This window comes from Capra hircus, chromosome 24 (assembly GCF_001704415.2).
Source record: "Capra hircus breed San Clemente chromosome 24, ASM170441v1, whole genome shotgun sequence".
NCBI classification, from domain to species: domain Eukaryota; kingdom Metazoa; phylum Chordata; class Mammalia; order Artiodactyla; family Bovidae; genus Capra; species Capra hircus.
Genome location: NC_030831.1, coordinates 30,177,781 through 30,194,692, shown reverse-complemented (window position 1 = coordinate 30,194,692; position 16,912 = coordinate 30,177,781). Strand labels below are relative to the sequence as shown.

Genomic DNA, 16,912 nt, shown 5'->3' with positions numbered 1-16,912 from the left:
TGGGTAGCCATTCACTTCTCCAGGGGATCTTCCCAACCCAGGGATCAAATCCAGGTCTCCTGTATTGCAGGTAGATTCTTTACTATTTGAGCCACCAGGGAAGCCCTTACAGATATACAACTTGACCCCAAAGCTCAACAACAACAAAAAAATGTGTTCAAATTCCTTGACTTTCCTGCTAAAACATTTTTGTAACTGTTACATTCTCGCTTTTTTGCAAGCTCATAACCTTGGTATAGTTGTTCCTTGGTACACAAGAGGGAACTGGTTTCGGTGTCCCTATAGAATAGGGGCCCTGAAATAGATACAGAAATCTGAGGATGCCCAAATCTGTTATATAAAATATCATAGTACAGTTGACCCTCCACAAACACCCCATGTTTCGTCATTCTGACACCTTTCTTTCTAAGGGTTCCAGTCTCCTCAATATGAGGAAACATTATCTTATATTCTTCCAAGTTTAAACAATCACCAGAGAAGGAGTTGTGTGTATGTCAGTGTAGGCAGCGTGCACGCACCCATGGGAGAGGGGAAGGGGAACGCCTAGCAGAGAAAAGGAGAGAGAAATGCTGCCTGGCAAGTGTCAGGGCACAAAGGCAGGGAGAGGATGCTGGCCTTGACCCTGCAACCAGATCATTCATCTGCCTGCCCAGAGCCACGCTGGTAGCTTCCAGCTGCTGCCTTGCCTCTCTAGAAGACTCTATTGGGAAAGGTACATGCTGGCATATCATATTTTATCTACACTTCCCAGAGGCAGGAAATAACTTCAAATGGCAGAGAGGGTCACACAGGAGTTCCGATACCCCACAGCAAACCTGACAATGGATAGAGGTCTCTGCACAACAATTCTTGGATTCCTGTCTTCCTTTCCTTTACTACTCGGCACAATGTACACAAATTTTTTGAAACTTCATTTAAGTGGAATTTCCTGCTTCCGGTTTCTCGCCGTTCAATCCACATTACCTGCTTGAGAATGATCTATAACTGGCTGGTGCATGGCAGATGTGGTGTTCCACACATGGTCTCATCCTAACTTCTGGACATTAATTCCTGACTTTGCCTCACCCTAATGCTGGGACCCTGGCCTTCTCCCTACTTCTTCACTATGTCTGTGCAAGGCACCTCATGGCCCTGATGTGGATTCTAAGTTTAAATCCTCTTGGTCAGCATGTCCCTCTCTGCTCCATGTGTCTATGGACCTCCTGTCCAGAGAATTCTGTTCAACAGACAGCAGTGAATGATCCCCTTATCCCAGGCCACATGCCATCAGTCATCACTTATCAATATAAGCTGAGACTCTTTAGAGACTCCAAACAACAGTAGTATAATTAATAATCCCTTATTCTAGCTATTGGAGAAGGAAATGGCAATCCACTCCAGTGCTATTGCCTGGAAAATCCCATGGACAGAGGAGCCTGATAGGTTACAGTCCATGGGGTCGCAAAGAGTCAGGCACGACTGAGCGACTTCACTTATTCTAGCTATGAATACCCCATGCTCCTTTTGTGAGGAATGTTGGCTTCACTTGAAAGGTGGAATAGTCTTTGTCAACTTAACTCCTGACCATAGTCAAAAGAAGCCTTTCCACGACCTTGCTGCTGGTCTTACCCTGTCTCTCTCTCTGCTCCCTGCTCCGACCCTAGCCTGGATTACATGGCTCGTACCTGCCTAAGGCTGTCACCTGAGCTGCTTGTCCCGTAAGACTGTTCTTCCCCACGTGGCTGGATCCCTGTCAACCAAGTCTCTGGTTAGATGTCACGTGCTCAGGAAGGCCTCCCTACAGGAGGTTCTCCCTGTTATTGTCATCGTTGGTGCCCTGTAATATCTGCAGAGCATCTAACTAACAATCTAAATAATACCTGTTTGCCTGACTCTTCTCATCTGGGTAAGAAGCACCTAGATGTGGGTACCTGGTCTGCCTCTTCACATCTAGCACGTCTAACGTCTAGCATGTGTGCGTGTGTGTGTGTGTGTGTGTGTTAGTTGCTCAGTCCCATCTCTTCATGACCCCATCGACTACAGCCCATCAGGGTCCTCCATCCATGGGGGATTTCCCAGGCAAGAATACTGGAGTGGGTTGCCATTTTCTTCTTCAGGGGAATCTTCCTAACCTAGGGATCAAACCCTCATCTCTTGCATTGGCAGGTAGATTCTTTACCACTGAGCTACCAGAGCTTCCCGTTTAAATTTGTATCTTTTTCATAATATATTGTATGTATTTAAAATATTATAAATTTTGTATATTTTAATAAACATATAGATAAATGGTATTATTTGGAAAGTCTGATAATTCGCTATCATCCTCTCTCCAGAGATGAAGATGTAGAATAGAAATAGCATGGTTGGGCTCCTTGGAGTTAAAGTCATTGCTCAAGGACAGTGAATAATGCTATAAAATCACTTGTACTATAAAGATCATTATCTAAAGTCATTATCATACACAGGACATTCAAACTTCACATTGAGATTTCTTTCCTAGTCCTTCATTTCTGACAATTCTCAAAACACCAAGACTTACTTTCTGTTTCTTAGAGAAAAAGAGGATACTTCAAGGAGACACTTGAAAATTAACAAGTAGTCATCAATTTATAAAAGTACAGAGGTAGCCCTGTGTTTCAGTTATTATAAACATGCCTCTTTGTTTGCCTACAAAATGTCCTTAATATTATTCTCTATTTTTAAAGTTGCTGTCATCACTTTTTGAATAAGAGCAGACTATGTTCACAACCTTAAGGTAAATAAAAATTTCTTAGGACACTAAAAAGCATTAACCATGAAGGAGAAAAGTAATTTATTGTTTTTTAATCAAACTTAAACATTTCAACTCATCAAAGGTACTTTTAAAGTGATAGACAAACCACAAACTGGAAATTTACTTACAATATGTGTATCTGACAAAGAACTTTCCAAAAGAGATGAAGAATCTTACCATAAGCAATAGATAAATGGTCCAGTAAGACTAAGAAAAAACTTGAATAGACATCTCCCCAAGGAGGATATACAAATAGGCAACAGCACATAAAAAGATGATAAAGATCAACAGCCATCAGATACCTGCAAATGGAAGTCATGACAGATACCACTTCCTACCCACTGTTGGTGAGGATAAGGAGCAGCTAGAACTTTGAACACTGCTGGTGAACTGAGGAACAGTTTCTTATAAACATTTACAACCCAGCAATCCCATTTCTCAGTCTTTATCCAATGGGAATGAAACAAGTGATTCACAGACTTGTACAGGAGTTTTCAGAGCAGTCTTTTTCATAACAGTCCCAAACTAGAAACAATCCAAATGTCAAAAACAGAGTAACTTGTACAAAAATAGGATAGCTACAGTTTAGTTATACAACGGAGTATTACTCAACAATGAAAAAGAAGTGAACTCTGCTTAGACAACTAAGCAAGAATCTCTAAAATACCACGATGAGTGAATGGAGCATTTACCATCTATATGCTATATGATCCCATTCATTTGAAGTCCAGGAATAGACTGAACTAACCAATGGTGACAGTGATAAGAAAGTCATTGCTTGGGTAGTACAGAGGAGATGAAGGGGTGAGAGGGAAGTGGTAGGCTCTTGAACTGCAATTGACCGGAAAGGGCCATGAGGGAAATATTCATGGTATGGGATTCAGTGTCTTATTTAGCATGACCATCATACCAGGTGTTTGAAAGTCAAAGTCGCTCAGTCATGTCCGACTCTTTCTATACAGTCCACGGAATTCTCCAGGCCAGAATACTGGAGTGGGTAGCCTTTCCCTTCTCCAGGGGATCTTCCCAACCTAGGGATTGAACCCAGGTCTCCCTCACTGCAGGCGGCTTCTTTACCAGCTGAGCCACCAGGGAAGCCTCTTGGTTCAGGGGCCTTGGGCTCCAGTTTGGGAAGCCTGTGCTCCCTGCTCCCCAGCACTGAGTGGTGCTGGCAACACCACCTGGCACATGACTGGGTGCTGCTGTGCTGTGGGAACATGATGAGAGGGAGGCGTGCTGGTGCTCTGGGGGCTTCCGAGTGGAGTGATGGCTGCAGACTACTGGAGAGAGAAGTTTTCTTTTCTAATGAGACAGGAAACACCTTGAGGTGGACATGTTGGGTGGCCAGCCCTGGGTTTAGCAATGACAGGGCCGGCCCGTGGGAGCTCTGGTCGTTGGCATGGGTCCGTCAGCGCCTGCGCGCCTGGCTGAGGGTTCTCTTTCTTGGAGCAGGGGTTCCATGAATGCCACCGCCTCCCAAAACGCTTCTGAAACTCCTCTCAGAACATCCTGCAGCCTCAGCCCGAGGCACCCAAAGATAACTGGCCTCAGGTTTTCCAGAAGCCCTCATCTCATCCTCCGTCTTAGCCACATGAGTCAGAATGGGTGCTCTAACTCTGAAAGCATCTTAGGAAGGAGTGTGAGCTGTAGGATCGCCAGTAGCAGGGCCTGGCTCGAGCAGGAGTGTCAGCCCCGCCTCATGCCTCCACACATGCTTTCACTAATCCACACGCCCCTCCAGGGGAGCCCGGGGCCGCCCCTCCATGAGATGGCCTGCCTGCGGGTCAGCTCTTCGCTGGGGACACCAGACAGCTCACCTGGTCCCGGTCACACCTCTTAGGACTTGCCTGGTGTTTACCCTGAGGTGGGTCCCTTCCGTGGTCCCTTCGGTGCTCCCACAGCTGGAAGGCAGGGTACCTGTTAGGTGTCCGTGGATCCCCTGGACGCTGGCTGACTCTGGGGGACACGATGCCACCACCCGCGGTCCTCAGTGCCTGGAGAGCAGGTCCGCGCCCACTTTGCTGCCCAGTGGTTCATCCTCAGAGTCACAGTACTCTTGTCCTGAGCATCTCTTTCTGCTCCTGACGGAGTGACCTTGTGGCTGGAATACTGCTTGTGTGTTTTGAAAACGTGTCCCTCCCAGGCGCTGGCTGTGTCCCCGTGAGCCGGAGGTGTGACCTAGGTGTGTCTGAGGTCTGCTGTCCCTAAACATCAAGGAGCGCAGTGCTGGCAGGTGGCCCTGGCCGGCGGGGTCGGGGAGACTCTCTAGACAGACTGCCCCGTGGATCTGGGAGCCTCTCCTTGGGGAAGCCGAGGTGAGCAGTGGCTGGGGCGGGCGGCCTGGTGGGGTGGACGTGGCCGCCCCGCTGTGTTTGTGTGGAGCTGAGATGGTCTCGCTCACCGGCCCATGTCCTTCCTCCAGGGTCTGGGCGCTTTCTCCCCGGGTGTGGCCCCGGTCCCTGGGATCTCCTCCAGGGCACCCTGGACAGAGACCTTCCCGTCCTCATCTCACGTGCTCTCTGGCTAGTTTAGCTGGTTCTGGGTCCAGGTCTCCTGTGCTTTGGAAATGCCCTTCTTCACTGGGCCGTCAGCCTTCTCACTTCTTTTCAGCTCCACTTCTGCCCCAGATACCTCTCCTGGGGTCTCAGCTCCCTTCTCGCCCGCGTGTGCGGTCCGTCCCAGCCTGGACCCCGGCATCTGTGCCCGGCCCTCTGCTATTCTAACTGCCTGCGACTCACTTTTGCAGAGGTTGTCATCCCATATCCCGCCATCAATCTCCCAATCTGACTTCTTGTCCTTCTTCAGTAACATGACTCCCGTTTATCCAACATCAGATCTCAGAGAGGCATAAGGTCAGCGATTTGCCTTTAAATATTTAATACATTGCTAATTCTACCTCTGCTGCGGATTAAATTGGGCTTCCCTGGTGGTGCCATGGTAAAGAATCTTCTGGCAAATGCAAGAGACATGAGAGACGCAGTTCGATCCCTGGGTCGGGAAGATCCCCTGGAAAGGAAATGGCAACCCACTCCAGTATTCTTGCCTGGAGAATCCCATGGACCAAGGAGCCTGGTGGGCTACAGTCCATGGAGTTGCGAAGAGCTGGACATGACTGAGCACACAGCAAGAATACTGGAGTGGATAGCCTATCCCTTCTCCAGCAGATCTTCCCGACCCAGGAATTGAATAGGGGTTTCCAGCATTGCAGGCTGATGCTTTACCAACTGAGCTATCAGGGAAGCCTGTTTACAACTATCAAAACTCATTGAGTCAGACAATTACCTGTGCATTTTATTGCATATAAATTGTACTAAAAAATTAAAACATTCTTTTACTTAAAGCAACATTAACACTAAACATCATTCAGACTATTTGCCTATTTTCCAGGCATGAGAGAATTAAGAATTAAACAAATTCTTATTTTATTGAATTTTACATAACTGGTTATAGTGTATGATGACTATAGTAACTCATCCAGTTTCATTAGATTAAGCCTCAATTTGTTGTGAAGTTCAAAAACATAAAGAAGTACCAAGATTAAAAAAAAAAAACTCACCTCCCAAACAAACAAAACCCCCTGCTCTGAACCAGGGTTACATTTTTAAAGATGAATGTCATTGCTACAATATACCAGCAAGTGGAGCAGTTACACTTTGAGAACAATTTCATCCTCTCACCACTGAATTATTCTATAGGACACTTTAAAGAGACCAAAATTGACTTTTGGGTGTAGCCACAATGGAAATGACAGATCATTTTAATGCAAGAGAAAAAGATTGGAAACCTTGACCCTCTAGATTACTTTGTACCTCAATGAGAAGGGGAAAAACAGATCAGCTTATTAAAAGAATATATTCATGTAATTCAGGTACCAGAAAAAACATTTAAAAGAACAGCTAAATTAACTGCGGGCTGCCACTTTTCCTTGGTTAATCTTTCCCATATGAGAATAATAATGTCTGTCCACCTCCTTCTCCCACAAAAGCAAAAGACCCCCAAGAATGCCACTCTTCTGATGGATGCGGGCATAGCAGCATCCATTTGTGTAGAATCTACAAGCTGTTCGAATACTGGAGTCTGTTTGAGCAGAGGCAAGGCTGGCAAAGGGTAATTTTTTAAAATCCTGAAGCATAAAGGCTTTTCAGTTGAGATGGTTATGCCATGAGTCTGAAGGTTTATGTTGCATTTTTTATATATATCACCATGCTCATCAATTCTTATAAGATTTGTAAGGCTTAATGCTCAGCTAAGCTCAGGAAGCCTGTAGAAAAGTCTCTAACTATCCCTTCCTGTCAGGTTCGGTAATCCTGGATTTATAGAAAAGAATGTTCTGGCTGACAATGGCAAGCATGTCCCCCAAGGCACATGGAAGTGAAGGGCTCCCTGTAGGGACACTTACAATATGGGTAACCGCCCCTTTAACACTCTAACCTACACAGTAACCCTGGCCTTGATTCTGACATCATGCGTGGTGTGTCACTCACTCAGTCATCTCTGACTCTTTGCGACCCCATGGACTGTACCTGACCAGGCTCTTCTGTCCATGGAATTCTCCAGGGAAGAATACTGGGGTGGGTAGCCATTCCCTTCTCTAGGGTGATCTTCCCAACTCAGGGATCAAACATGAGTCTCCTGCATTGCAGGCAGATTCTTTACCGTCTGAGCCACCAGGGAAGCCCCTCTAATATCATGGCACCTTCTCAATTCTCCTGGTTCCCCAGAGAAGCTGAGCACAGAGGACACAGCATTATGTGCCCTGGAAAATGCCCTGAGCCATGCCGCGGGGTGGGGATGGATTCCCACTTGTAGGAAAGCCGTATCTCTACATTCTGCAGTGCTCATGCATCCGAGCTGTGCCTTCCTCTCTTGGAGTCAGGTGAACCAGAGAACGCCAGGTAAACAGAAGCAAGAGTCCCTTCCGGAACTGCGTAGGAGAATGTACCGACAGAATGCAGAGCTTTAGAACGTGAGTAGATGTGTGAGCTGACTCTACATGGGCACCTGCAGGGGCGCCAGGAGCAATCTTCCTTTAAAGTCGCACGTCACAGCAACACTTCCACAAGGGCAGCCCTCTGCCCTAGGAGAGGGGATGCTAACAGCATGGAAAAGGGCATCACCCATGAATGTGGGTACCCTCTGCCTGGGACATAAACCCTGCCCAGAGATTCTCCCTATGAAAATCCAAGGAACACTTCTCAGTTCAACATCCTTAAGAAAGGATTTGGGATTACTTCCGCTCACGAAATAGAAGGAAATCACTTTTTTCCCCCTCCAATTTCTATAAATGGAAGTCCAAGGAAGTAGAGGGTTCAGAGTAAGAAGATTCAAGTTTAGACTCTGCCTTGAACACTTTCTTCAGACCCCTAAATCAGTGATGCTACAATCTGAACCATATTCTTGCTGGCAAAGAGTCATGGGGTTGCTCCACACTGAATTAGCATTTCATTACGCAGCCAAGGAGTTTTAAAGAACAATGAAGCAAACAACGAAGGAAACACAGAAATGAAGTGCTGTGGCACACACAGTCCTCATTTTGAGCTCGCCACTGAATGGACCTTAGTTTTGGGTTCTTCCAAGTCGGATATAAAACAAAAGACTGTCTCCCAAGAGTTCCTAAAACCTGTAAAATGTATAAAGGGTAGAGATGAAATATAAAGGGACAAATAAACAAAGAACCCAGAAAATGGGAGATATGCTGGTTAGAGGAGGAAACAAAAGCAAGGTGTAGTTATAGCTAAAGACATAAAAAAAATAGATGCTTGTGTGTGTGTTTAAAATTTTACTTTAATTATTCATCGCTGTATAGTTGACTTACAGTATTAGCTTCAGATGTACAATAGGGTAATACAAATTCTTATAAATTGAACACCATATAAGATTATTATAATGTTACTGACTGTATTCTCTGTGATTTGCTCATCTTATAACTGGTAGCCTGTTGTGTTTGTTTAAAATGAAAGGTGAGTTGCTTGCTATAGCAGATCTGCTTGCATACGGGCAGGAAGGAATAATTGGCAGTTGTAAAGGGCACATTGGTCTGGCTGACATGGCACCAGGTGATTAAAGCACATTCCAGAAAGGGCTGATGTGTGTTTGTCAAGTGGGAGAAGCCCAGCCTGAAATCCAGTCAGAAGTGTTGCATGGCGCTTCCTACTCTTGAGGAGGTAGAGATGGGCTACACTTCAGCATGGCTCCCGCCCCATAGGGAAGGGCCATGAATGGGGAGTGAGGATGTTATGTGATCTAGAACCATCTATAAATCCGCAGGTGACTGCAACTGACTGAAAGGAACGTACAGGAAGCAGAGCACTTGGAAGTGAATTCTATGTGACTCCCTGTTCGCAGTCACAGGAGGGTGGGCTTTGGGAACCAAGTCTGAGCGAGAAGAAAGAGCTCTGAGGTTACCCACCCTCTAAAGAGTCTTGGCAGCTGTATTTTCACAGAAATGTAGAGTTTTGTCTCAATTTGACAGGGTTTTCCTAATGTTTCAAATATTATTCATGAGAAACGCTGGGCTGGAAGAAGCACAAGCTGGAATCAAGATTGCTGGGAGAAATATCAATAACCTCAAATATGCAGATGACACCATCCTTATGGCAGAAAGTGAAGAGGAACTCAAAAGCCTCTTGATGAAATTGAAAGAGGAGAGTGAAAAAGTTGCTTAAAGCTCAACATTCAGAAAACGAAGATCATGGCATCTGGTCCCATCACTTCATGGCAAACAGATGGGGAAACAGTGGCTGACTATTTTTGAGGGCTCCAAAATCACTGCAGACGGTGACTGCAGCCATGAAATTAAAAGACGCTTACTCCTTGGAAGGAAAGTTATGACCAACCTAGATAGCACATTCAAAAGCAGAGACATTACTTTGCCAACAAATGTCCGTCTAGTCAAGGCTATGGTTTTTCCAGTGGTCATGTATGGATGTTAGAGTTGGACTGTGAAGAAAGCTGAGAGCCGAAGAATTGATGCTTTTGAACTGTGGTGTTAGGACTCTTGAGGTGCACCTTCAGTTCAGTTCAGTCACTCAGTAGTGTCTGACTTTTTGTGACTACATGGACTGCAGCACCTCAGGCCTCCCTGTCCATCACCAACTCCTGGAGCACACTCAAACTCACGTCCATCGAGTCGGTGAAGCCATCCAACCATCTCATCCTCTGTTGTCCCCTTCTCCTCCTGCCTTCAGTCTTTCCCAGCATCAGGGTCTTTTCCAGTGACTCAGTTCTTCGCATCATATGGCCAAAGTATTGGAGTTTCGGCTTCAGCATAAGTCCTTCCAATGAATATTTAGGACTGATTTCCTTTAGAACTGACTGGTTACATCTCCTTGCAGTCCAAAGGGCTATCAAAAGTCTTCTCCAAAACCATAGTTCAAAAGCATACATTCTTTGGCGCTCAGCTTTCTCGATAGTCCAACTCTCACATCCATACATGACTACTGGAAAAACCGTATCTTTGACTAGACGGACTTTTGTTGGCAGAGTAAGGTCTCTGCTTTTTAATATGCACTCTAGGTTAGTCATAGCTTTTCTTCTAAAGAGCAAGCGTCTTTTAATTTCATGGCTGCAGTCACCATCTGCACCCCATAATAAAGTCCGTCACCTTTTCCACTGTTTCCCCATCTATTTTCCATGAAGGTATGGGACCAGATGCCATGATGTTAGTTTTCTGAATGCTGAGCTTTAAGCCAACTTTTTCACTCTCTTCTTTCACTTTCATCGAGAGGCTCTTTAAGTCTTCTTAACTTTCTGCCATAAGAGTGGTGTTGTCTATATATCTGAGGTTACTGATATTTCTCCCGGCAATCTTGATTCCAGCTTGTGCTTCATCCAGCCCAGCATTTTGCATGATGTACTCTGTACGTAGGTTAAATAAGCAGAGTGACAATATACAGCCTTGACATACTCCTTTCCTGATTTGGAACCAGTCTGTTTTATATTTATATATACACACATACATATATATATATATGTACATATATATATATAGGGATACAGTTTGTTTTACAATGTTGTATTCGTTTCTGCCATACAATGAAGTGATTCAGCTATATGTATACATATAGCCTGGGATATAGTGCTTCCCAGGTGGCACTAGGTAAAGAACCTGTTTGAGAATTCAGGAGACATAAGAGATGCGGGCTTGATCCCTGGGTAGGAAAGATCCCCTGGAGAAGGACATTTGCAATCCACTCCGGTATTCTTGCCTGGGAAATCCCATGGACAGAGGAGCCTGGCGGACTATAGTCCATGGGGTCACAAAGAGCCAGACATGACTGAAGTTACTTAGCATGGAAGCACACATACATACATCCTCTCTGTCTTGGGCCTCTTTCCCCTGCCTCCATCCCATCCCTCTAGGTCATCACAGAGGACCAGGCAAAGTTCCCTGTGCTATACAACAGGTTCCCACTAGTTATCTATTTTATGCATACTAGCACCTTGAATTAGTATATTCTTCTTGAATATATTCACTCACTGAATGAATCAACCAAATTCCCCAAAGAAGAGTGTATCTCCCATTAATTAAAATAGTAGTCCATAATGAGTGAGATACAGCCTATAGTTTCTTTATTACTTCATTTGGCACATGAAGGATATTCTCCAGCCATTCAAATCTCTCTCCGAGGGAAGTTAACCATCAAGGCAGATCTTGGCAATTCTCTCTTGGGGTCCCCACTGCTAACTAAGAATTTAAGAGGACACCAGACATCATCCTCTTGGCTGGTGAGATAACCCACTTCCAGGTATAGGAGAGGAAGTGTGGTCCTGCCTGCTGTACCCAGTGAATCCTGTTCTAAGGTCTAGGAGGGGTGCTGATGACCTGAGGGACAAGAAGCATGCAGATGGGCTCTTTTTAACTTGGTTCAAATGCCACTTTTCTATTCCAGGGGAGATAGAAATGTTTCTCACTGTCTCGTGTGCTAGTGAAGAATGAAAACTCAAGTGGAAGAGAGGCTGGGGTAGGGACTGTAAGCCAAGGAGGGTGAGTTAGAGGGTAGGAGAGGGGGGCAAGGGTCTGGTGGGTCTCTGAGCAGACAACTATGTCTGGAGCTTAGCTGGTAGGAGAGTAGACAACCTTGGTCTTTTTGGCAACTCAGCTCTCTTCCTTGATAATGACAAGAGCCATAGGATCACAGGCAGCTGACCCTGAGAAAACCTAGTCTTCTGCAAACTCAGGGTAGAAGCTGGAGAACAAGTCTTGGAATACCAGTCTCCAAGCTTCTCAGATCGGAACTCATCAATGTTCTCAATTGTTCTCTCAATGACACAGTGCTTGCTTTGACGTTCCTTGACTCAGGCCATTGAAATATCCCTATTGGCTGCTCTGGGACACATAAATATGACTGTACTTGCAAAATCATGCTTTCATAAAAGATTCTTAATGCTGCTTAAAAAACACTTTCACAGGGCTTCCCTGGTGGTCCCGTGGTTGAGAATCCACCTTGCAATGGAGGGGACACTGGTTTGATCCCTGGTCCAGGAAGATCCCACATGCTTCAGGACAACTAAGCCTGCCCATGCACCACAACTCCAGAGTCTGTGCCCTGGAGCCCGAGAACCTCAACCACTGAGTCCATGCATCACAACTACTGAAGCCCACACACCCGAGATCCTGTGCTCCAAAAGAGGAGAAGCCACCACAACTAGTAGCCCATGCACCACAAAGGAGTGACCCCTGTTCTCTGTATCTAGAGAAAACCCAAGTGTAGCAATGAAGACCCAGCACAGTAAAAAATAAATAAATATTAAAAGAAACACTTGCTCATGTCCCTTTCCAGTCTTCATTCCTCATTCTGCTTTTTCTCTCCCCCTGGAGACAAGCTCCTATGCACAGATGACAATCATCTCGCAGCTCTCATGTATAGAGCACCTTTGTATGAATATGTTGTACACAGCTTGTCTTCAATAATCACAACAACCCATATAAACTGTGTACTGTTATCCTCATTTTATAGACAAGAGCTCAGTGAGGTGAGGCCAACACTGAAATGTACGTGGGTTACGTGATCTGCCCATGTTACATGACTCACAGACTCTGGAGCAGGGATTCAAACTTGTGCCTTTCTAATAGGCATTCCACACTCATCCGAGAGCATAAGGGAAAGGACACTGAAGCTCTCAGACATAAATTCCCTCGAATCTCTTTGTATACACCTTCAAATGTTTATTTATCTCCCCTTCTCTCCTCTAAGGAGAAGCCTATTCCTGAAAGTTCTCTCAACTGTCCACAGTTTTATCTATTCCCATTTCTCCACATTTCAGCTTTTTACAGACAACTCTCAAATCTTTCTGTGAGCTCCAGCTCGCGTTTCCAACCTCTAGGAAAGGGCGTATCTTCTTAGCAATACACCATTTAATAGACCATATATTGTTCCCCACCTCCTCAGCTCTCCACCTCAAACACATCTGCTGTTTTTTTTAAGCAATCCACATATTCTCCATTTCCATATGTTCGCTCACACTGATTTGAAATGTCCTTTTCTCTACTTATAGACATTGAATTTATGTTTAAAAAATGAGCTCCAGTGTTATACCTGCTATGAATATTTCCCTAACTTTTTAGTCGGATTTAATGGTATCATCTCAGTGTTTCCTAAGCACTCTGCTTATAAGGATAACACATCACTTATCACATGGGAAAACTGCCTCCATCTCTGCTTCAGCTTACGGGCTGCCAGCACAGTGTAGACAAGAAGACAGTTTTATTAATCTCTACACACCTTGAAGCAATAAGCACAGCCCTTGGCTAAGTGTTTGTTGTATGAATGAATGAATGGTGATTTGGTTACTGCTCCGACTTTTCAACATGCCACAAAGAGGGCATGATATGATTTAGGGGTTATTTTTTTCTCCCCTTAAATCTTCACTATCATCCTGGGAATTTGTCTTTCTTGCTTTGTGAAAATACTGTTTTAAATTTTAAAAAAATTCCTGTGGTATAAAATCACAGAAAATGCAAGGGAATGATGCATCATTTTTCTTGTAAAAATAAATACATGACTGTCATCCAGGTGATCAATGTTACAGATAGGCACTCAAAAAATTAAAATGTGTATTTGTCAGTTTCAAAAATAAGATAACAAGAATTGCTCCTCTTCTATTAACAAACATTTATGTCCACATATAACACACAGTACATTTCAGTAGATCAGAATACTGAGTTTGGGGAGGTGGGAAGAGAAAGGGGATGTGAGCCTGAACTACAGAAGTCAGATTTATTTATATCAGAGTATACTTTCAATACTCTGATCTGCCAATAACCCCTGTCTAAGGAGAAAGCCACTAAATGACATGCATCCTTGTTTTACAGCTGAATCTTTTTGCCTAAAGACTACCGTATGTGCCAAAACCATGAAAACAATTACTCTTTTAAAACAGGTTACAGCTGTTTCCTCTGTTTCTTGTATCAAACCCATTCCATGCTGACAACTCATAAGTAAATTTCATCTTAGTCTGGGTCAAACTGTCAAAACTGTGTAATCAAAATATCTGAATGAAGAAGGTTTTACTGAATTCTTAGAAGAAGACATTTCTGGAAAATAAATATAGTCCAATGTCCCAAGGAAGTGTTATAAAATAAAAACAGGTAAAATGTGAACTTTTTCAAATAAGATGGACATTAATTATTCATTAAGCTAGATATAACTGGAATATATCTTCAAAGTCTATGACTTCCTCTATACATTTGTTGAGGGCAAGGATCATGGTTTGCTTGCTTTTCTCCCCTACCCTCCAAGACTTTATAAAACTCAAAATGCCACCTAGGCTGTGCTTTCTGGTGATGGATCATCAGAACAGGTATTTAAAAGTGACGCTACAGGGTTTTCAGTTATTGTGGCTTTGGGGCTTCCCTGGTGGCCCAGATGGTAAAGAAACTGTCTGTAATGTGGGAGACCTGGGTTCGATCCCTGGGTAGGGAAGATCCCCTGAAGAAGGGAATGGCAACCCACTCCAGTATTTTTGCCTAGAGAATTCCATGGACAGAAGAGCCTGGTCAGGTACATTCCATAGGGTCTCAAAGAGTTGGACATGACTGAGTGACTAACACTTTTGCTTTGCTCGTCTAAAACAACCCGAGACCCAAACATTATGGAGAGTTTACTCACTGATTCTGGGTGTAGACTGCAAGTAATTTACAGGTTCCCATCCTAGAAAAGAAGAGACAGGAAATGCACATATTACCATCACCTGCAAAGACATTTAAGAAACTTTCAACATTGACATACCTCAAAGTCACTAATATTTTATTGCTAGCCAAGAAGATCATGGGAAGGGAGAGTGTCATGAAATAGAATATGACATCCCTGTGTTTCTAGGTGACTCAAGCGGTGACGGGCTTGATATCACATATTAAGAAACCTGGCATTACCTTTAAACTTTGCCACAGAAAAGACAGCTTTGTGCCTCTACCTTCTGCCTCTGAGAAATCAAGCTGGGACTGCTAGGGTAGGCAGAGATGGAAAATATTCATCTTGGGATTTCCCTGGCAGTACAGTGGTTAAGACTGCCTTCCAATGCAAGGGGTAAGGGTTTGATCCCTGGTTGGGGATCTAAGATTCCCACATGCCTCATGGCCAAAACACCAGAACATAAACAACAGAAGCAGTATTGTAACAAATTCATTTCAAGGAAGAAAATTTCCTTGGATTCTTTGCTTTCTACTCCATAATCTACCAAGGTGTTGATACACAATTATAGTTTCTGTTTAAAATTTCTGAGTACATGGGATAGATCTCTGTGTAAAATTGATAGTTGGGATAGAAACGCCATGTACATCTTCTGGTATGGAATATCCAATGGCCCACTCTTGGATAACTTGGGATGTGAAGCTTGAAAGAGTAAATGAACTGAAGTCTAGGATAAAAGGACAAAAGCTTTTTGAGGGATGAGATCCTATGGATAATTTTTATATCATCCAGAGCTACTGGAAGTTAATTCTATAGTGAAGAGTTCTAAGAAAGAAATCTTGAGGGTTCCCTTGAGCCAACAATTTTTCATCCTAATAATCAAGAAGGACGACCTTTTCTGCCAGATGAAGTTGCTCAATGTAATACAGAATATTTCTTCTGGTTTAGTCATCTCTGGGGAGAAATGAATCTCAACTCATTCTGAGAACAAGTTGAGGGAACCACAAGATGGTAATTATACGGCTATTCAGACTTTTTGCTTTCTAGATTACACTGGTCCAATTTCTCTTTTAAAAAAACATATTATAACCATATAATATGCAGGCTGCCCAGGTGGCACAGTGGTAAAGAATCTGGCTGTCAATGCAAGAGAGCAGCAAGAGAAGTGGGTTTGATTCCGTGTCAGGAAGATCCCCTGGAGGAGGAACTGGCAACCCACTCCAGTGTTCTTGCCTGGGAAATCCCATGGACAGAGGAGCCTGGTGGGCTTCAGTCCATGCATGTACGCTAAGTTGGTTCAGTTGTGTCTGACTCTTTGCGACCTCACAGACTGTAGCTTGCCAGGCTCCTCTGTCCATGGGGATTCTCTAGGCAAGAATACTGGAGTGGGTTGCCATGCTCTTCTCCAGGGGATCTTCCCAACCCAGGGATCAAACCTCTGTCTCTTAGTCTGCTGCTTTGGAAGGCAAGTTCTTTACCACTAGCGCCACCTGGGAAGCCCATGGGGTAGCAAAGAGTTGGACACGACTGAGCACGCACACACACACATGCACGCATGCACACACACACACACAGATCACAGTGGCCCTTTTATATACTGTATGCTATACCATATATTTTATATATTACATAATTTTAATATATGTTAATATTACAGTGTTAATGTATATATTATATGTTAACATATATCTTACATTATCATATGTATATGTAATGTTTTGTTCCCTACATACTGTCTTGTTTTTTAAAAATATTCCTTTCAAAGTATGTTGATAAAATTTGAACAAATACTTAAGAATGATGAGGCTTATACATAGAATGGTAAGCCTGACTCTCTGGTCCTGCTCTTCTGCTCCATTTAAAAAACTTGCTATCAGTGTAATTCATATATAATATTGTTTCTCTAACCTAAATTGAAAGAAAGATTATATCAGCGCTTGTTTTCTTAATTATTCTTTCATCAAATTTCATTTCTGCTAAAATATACCAGTTTATAGTTATGTCAATTAATGCCATTCTAATAATAACT

The 16,912-nt window shown here is 43.8% G+C and overlaps 1 protein-coding gene across 1 annotated transcript in view; it reads right to left on the bottom strand.

Moving 5' to 3' along the window:
- The window catches only part of CHST9 (carbohydrate sulfotransferase 9), a 280,856-nt gene that overhangs the window by 102,565 nt on the left and 161,379 nt on the right, over nt 1–16,912 (bottom strand). The window contains exon 4 of the mRNA XM_018039801.1: nt 14,863–14,904. Within this exon, the coding sequence (XP_017895290.1) occupies nt 14,863–14,904 (42 nt within the window). The remainder of the gene's footprint in view (nt 1–14,862; nt 14,905–16,912) is intronic.